The 5,940-nt window shown below is 52.0% G+C and overlaps 1 protein-coding gene across 1 annotated transcript; it reads left to right on the forward strand.

The window, feature by feature from the left end:
* Positions 1 to 3,035: 3,035 nt before the first annotated feature.
* On the forward strand, positions 3,036 to 5,619 carry lratd1 (LRAT domain containing 1). Its single transcript, XM_076169465.1, has 2 exons — positions 3,036 to 3,245; positions 3,873 to 5,619. The coding sequence occupies exon 2, from the start codon at positions 3,910 to 3,912 to the stop codon at positions 4,696 to 4,698; it is 789 nt and encodes a 262-aa protein (XP_076025580.1). The 5' UTR covers positions 3,036 to 3,245; positions 3,873 to 3,909; the 3' UTR covers positions 4,699 to 5,619.
* Positions 5,620 to 5,940: the final 321 nt, after the last annotated feature.

Below are 5,940 nucleotides of genomic sequence, written 5' to 3' on the forward strand. Positions count from 1 at the left end.
GAGAATAAATTCCCGTACGAAGCAGCAGCAGAACGGGAGGATGTATTTGTAGAAGGAAGCATACGGAGGGGCAATTTAGGGTCGGGGGAGGAGAGGGGGGGGGGCGGCTTGTGGGATCTGGTGTAATACAGTCACACTTTGCCAATCTAATCCTCCCTACTGGCAAAAAGAACATTTCGTGACCCAACTATTCCAATTTCTGCCCCTGATGTCTCCAGACAGATTGGCGCCATATGTGCCCGCTTGGAAATGAGCCTTTAAGTCGGTTAAAGACTGTAAAGCTGCGGATATGTGACTCAAAGCTATACCGTTCTTTAGACCACAGATCAACCATCACCCCCCGTTGTGCTTTAGGATTCAACCAACAAAAACTCTCAACAATCTGAACAGCGTCTCCGTGTGACTTCCTCCACTTGCGGCAGGAGCGGAAAGTCTTTGGGAACGAGACAAAAAACGGCTGCAAACCGGCAGATAGAGTTTCCCGCCGTTGTCGTCGGCGGCGCTGTAATTGTGCCGTGGCGGTTGTTTATTACGAGGTTCATCCGAACAACAACTCTCATCATCCTTCCCCCCCGCAAAGTTAAAGACTGTGTTAAGTTCCAGGAATAACACTGTCGTTTGTTGTGAATACAGTTATGATGATGATGATGATGATGATGGCTGCCATCTGCCGCATCGTAACACCTACAATCACATTCACAATAGGCCCGCTGCAGGCTGTAATCTCTTTCATACAATCCGTTTCCAAAACAGGCGTGGGGGTGTTGTTGTTATGTTGCACGCCGCAGTGTAAAACCTGCAAGATTCAAGATTTAACAAACGTTCCCCAAAGCCAGTCTAGGACGATGATGTCACCGCTATGAGGTCGTGACGCGCAGAGAGGGCGCGAGAGAGAGAGAGAGAGCGAGAGAGAGAGAGAGAGAGAGATGCCGAATTGCTGAGGCGGCTGCGACCTTTATAGATACCAGATCAATAGATGTCTGATATCGCTTACACCGGACAGTCAAGAGCAAGGACGCCATGACAACCAAATGTCTCTTTCAAAGTGGGGTGTATATTCATCTCCTGCCGCCCTTTAATGTTCAAACCTTTCCAAAAAGGTTCTCATCAAAAATTGTCATCAAAAAGGCCGTCACCTCTGTGTGCTGACGCCGCTCTGTACGTGACCCTGCACTCTGACCTGAACAAAGAGAGCGTGTCCCCTGGCAGAGATCAATCATCAGAGACAAAACAACGCATTACTCGTTGTGTGTGTGTGTGTGGGTGTGCGTGCGTGTAAACGTGTGTATGTAAGGGAGAAGAGCTTCAGGTGATATATGCAGTGAAGCAGAGGCTTGTATCATTGTATGTATTGATGTTTGAGTCCATCTGTGTGTGTGTGTGTGTGTGCGTGTGTGCGTGTGTGTGTGTGTGTGTGTGTGTGTGTGTGTTCAGTGTTATGCTGCTGAAGCCTATATGATTTAGTTAGTAATTAAGGAATAGAGACGTATCCAATTATTGGGGTTGTGAAATATCACCTTGTCTCAGTAGTTATTCCACTACTGTCTGCACCCTGCCTTATTAATACACACACTGTATATATGATTAAGTGTGTGTAAGTGTGCGTTTGTGTGTGTGTGTGTGTTGTGTTTTAATGTAATTCAGGTGGCAGGACCGTACGTCCATATAGGAGCTAGAGAGGATATGGACACAAAGTTCAGCAGGACGCCGTCAACATCATTGTGAGCTTCTACTTGTAGCATCACGGTAGATTTCAAGCAGACGATTCAATAGGATTACATGATTTAAATTGAAGTGTGTCTTCGTGCCTTTGCATGGCGATGTGCATAGCTTTATCTATATCACACACACACACACACTCCATGAGCTTACGCCTATCACCAGCAGTAACAAAGACCGTCGACCGTTCTATGTCAGCAACTGGAGAGCTGCTATCTCCAACCATCTGAGGGAGGGGGGGGGGGGGGGAGTGTGTGTGTGTGTGTGTGTGTGTAAAGAGCTCTCTGGATGCCACAAGAGGAATAAATGGAAAGGAAAAAAACTATTATGGATGCAAAGGGAGAGAGTGGGAACACTCACTGTAAGAAACTGCAAAGATGGCTATCAGCTCTGGGCAGTGTTGATGAAGAGAGAGACGTGACTGCAGGGTGTAGATAATAGTACACACACACACACACACGTGAACGCTGCGCATAACAAACAAGTACCTACACACACTGGCAGCGAGTCACACACACAAACACGCGCGTTTCGCTTCTACTGCACCTCATCTCTTAGAATTCAAACACACAGTCAAGTATTAGATCGTTGGTATTAGAATCTGCCTGTGAATCCTTTGTTTGGTCCCTATTCCTCCTTGTATACAAACACACTCCTGCTTCCATTCCCTCCCCTTTGTCTCTACTACACACACACACACACACACACACACACACACACACACACACACTGACAGCTATAAGAAAAGACAAAGTGATGCAGATCATCAGGCGGCATATGGACACAATCCACGGAGGAAATGGCAGAGTGTTATTGATGTATGCAGCAGGGGGGCTAATACAATGACACAGACGTGACAAATGGACAATCTTCCTGGTGTGTGACAGGTTGTGGAGTGTGTTTGTGTGTGTGTGGTGTCCTTCGCTGCGGTAACTTAACTAACCAACCCTCACGTGAAGACAGACAGGCTGTTATCCCCACTGACGGGTCGCCTTGAACATACATGGACTCTGCTGATCATGTGAAGAATTTCACAGCTCTGACAACAAAACCCCATGCCACGGTAACAGCCGCCCCTCGCCTCCAGCCGAGCCTGAACGCACCCGATTGGCCCGCCGCGCTGACTGGCACCGGCTTCCCCGTCTCCCATTGGTCCGTGTCGTGTGGTGAGTGACCCCCCCGCGATCGCTGGCCAATGGGATTCCTCTCAGGGGGCGTGACCAGGGGGGGAGACGGAGGGGGTGCGGGGAGGCGGAGCTCTCCGTGGTACTTAAACGGGAACCGAGGCGCGAGAGGGAGAGAAAGAGCGCGAGCGGAGCGACGGAGTGTTGGCACGCACGCACGCACGGCACGACACGCCCCCCCCCCCTTTGGATAAGAGAGCGCGCGCGGGGCGGAACGGAACGAGCGAGGAGAAGAAGAAGAAGCGTGAGAAGGGAGAAGAGGAAGAGGAGGGCAGAGGAAGCGCAGCCCTCGTTACTCATGGAACATAAGGATATTTAACTGTTTGCCCGGGCAGCGCACAGGTATCAGCCCCCCTCCCTCCCCACAACACAGTTTCTTTCTTCTTCTCTGCATTTTTTGGGCTATTACTTTACACTACTGGGTTTGTGTTTTCACCTTGTTTACGCCTCTCTCTCTCTTTTTCTTTCACTCTCCTTCTCTCTCTATCTCCGCGTCGCGTCCACGCAGGGGGGGGGGGGGACCGCAGGATTTTTTTTTTTGTCCCCCCCCCCCAATTCCGTCCAAAACCAATGATTGACTCGTGGGTGTGAAGGGAGCAGCTGGAGCATTGATCGCGTCAGTGTGTAGTGTGTCGAGAGAGCACTTCACAAGAGTGGAGGGGCTGTTTTTCTGTGTTTTTGTTTTTGTTTTCTTTTTTTTTTTGGCGTGGCTAACTCTGATCCAATGACCAAAGGAATTTAAATGCGACCACGGTGGATGTGTGTGTGTGTGTGTGTGTGTGTGTGTGTGTATCACAGGAGGACGATGTATAGATTCTACATTGAGATATGAAAGGTTTGCTGCACGGTGGATTCTACGCTATTGACACCTCTCTCTCTCTCTCTCTCTCTCTCTCTCCCTCTCTCTCTCTCTCTCTCTCTCTCTCTCTCTCTACAACCCCCTCGTCCCCCCTCCACTCCCCCCCGCAGACACCGCAGTCCATGCCTCTGCCTTGCCAGGTCATTGATGGGAAATCAACTGGATCGGATCACCCACCTCAACTACAGCGAGCTGCCCACGGGGGATCCGTCCGGGCTGGAGAAGGACGAGCTTCGGGTCGGCGTCGCCTACTTCTTCTCTGACGAAGAGGAGGAGGTGGACGACCGCACACCGTCCGACTGCGGCTTCACCAAAGACCACAGCCCGGCCGAGGAGGGACCCTTCTCGGTCAGCGAGGTGGAGTACTCGGCCTTCTGCGCCCAGGAATGCATCTTCTCCAAGCTGCGGGAGAACGAGGACCTGAATGTGTACTCGGCCAAAACTTTACTGACTATGTGCAAACCGGGGGACCTGCTGGAGCTGGTGGCCGCCGCGCAGCCGCCGCACTGGGTCATCTTCGAGCACGACGACCAGGTCATCCACCTGCACAAGGGCGAGATCCGCAAGGACAGCCTGCGTGAGATCAGCGGCGGGCGCCACGGGAGGATAGTCAACAACCGGTACCGGTACCGGCCGCTCCCCCCCGACCTGGTCATGCAGAACGCGGCGGGACACGTGGGCCTGCGCAGCGAGGAGATATGCTGGACCAACTCGGAAAGTTTTGCCGCCTGGTGTCGCTTCGGTAAGCGGGAGTTCAAAGCCGGCGGAGAGGCGCACTCGGCGGAGCAGCAGTATTTCCTCAAAGTGCACCTGTCCGGCAGCGGCGTGCACACGCTGGTGTTCCGCAGCCTGGAGGACATGATCCGGGAGAGGCGGCGGGTGGACGCCAGCGGGATTCTCAAAGAGCTGACTTTGGTTAGCGGGGGGAAGGAGTGATCGGATCAGAATCAACCGGGATTCCGTTTGATAGCGTTTCCTCCACCAGCCTCCCCCCCTCCTCCTCCTCCTCCTCCCATCACACATACACACACACACGCACAGACAAGTACACACACACACACACACACACACACACACACGGGAGCGAAGGACCTGTTGGTGTTGGACTGGCTGTTTTTGTGTCACGGACGTTTGCCGTTTGGATTCTCATCAAAAACAACAAGAGCGGCCATAGAAACAGACCAACGCCCCTTTAGAGGAGACGCGCCGAGTGGGACACGCGAGTACTACCGAACCACCCCGAACCCCGGAACCCCCCAGACCCTCCCCCTCTCCCCCCAAGATCACCTTTAACACACACGGGGCTCGGGTTTGGGTTTTCTGTTCGATTCCCCGGGATAACGGCGCTGCTGGGTTGGGGGTGAGGGGGGGGCTCCTCCTCCTCTTCCTCCTCCTCTTCTCTACTCTTCTTCCCCGCATATAAGGGCGCCCGCTGCGGCAGAACCAGACGGTGAGACCGGGAATGGGGGGAGGAGGGATGGAGGGGGGGATCAAAGATGTGGATGGCTCACGAACAAAAAAAAGTCTCCCTTTTATTTTTTTACTGTTAGCTTTAAAGCCCCGGGATTCGAACACAGAGCCTCGTGTGCAGTGGCCTCAACGAAGCATTTTGGCTTTGGATCAAAGCTCCGATCCTTCTTCTGCCATATTGAGAATATTGTCATGTCACAATGCTGTCGTCATCCTGCTCCACAGCACCGGATGTGTGTGTGTCTGTGTGAGTGTGTGTGCGTGCGTGTGTAAATTGTGTTCATATATTAATTTCGAATTTTGAGTCCCTTATTTTTGTATTTCAGTTTAGTGGATTGAACCTTGATCTGGTTTTGTTTATTTAAATAAACAGAGATTGAAATATGATGAAGGTGGAGACCGGCTGCTGCAGCAGGTGTGGGTCGAGTTTGAATCCAGAGAGAAGAGGGGGGAAAGCACACAGGCTCTCCCTCTTCACACACACACACACTCTCACACACACATATATCTGAATTATTGATGCCCTCCTGCCTCCTGACCTCCCCTCCAGCCAAACAGGCCTCATATCGCCACGGAAACCTTCATCTGCGTCAAATCCATAACGACTTTATGAAGAAGCTTTACAACGGCAACTGTGTGGAGTCCATGGAGACGCACCGGACCGTCGTAGGGTCCAATCCCTCCCGCCTGGAGATATCATTGTGTGTT

Source organism: Genypterus blacodes, unplaced genomic scaffold (genome assembly GCF_046128005.1).
Source record: "Genypterus blacodes isolate CSIRO-AG114 ecotype Tasmania unplaced genomic scaffold, CSIRO-AGI_Gbla_v1 ptg000204l_1, whole genome shotgun sequence".
NCBI classification, from domain to species: Eukaryota; Metazoa; Chordata; class Actinopteri; order Ophidiiformes; family Ophidiidae; genus Genypterus; species Genypterus blacodes.

What these genes read in the sequence shown, in the direction of transcription:
- lratd1 (XM_076169465.1), top strand. Translation starts at nt 3,910, where the DNA reads ATGGGAAATCAACTGGATCGGATCACCCACCTCAACTACAGCGAGCTG.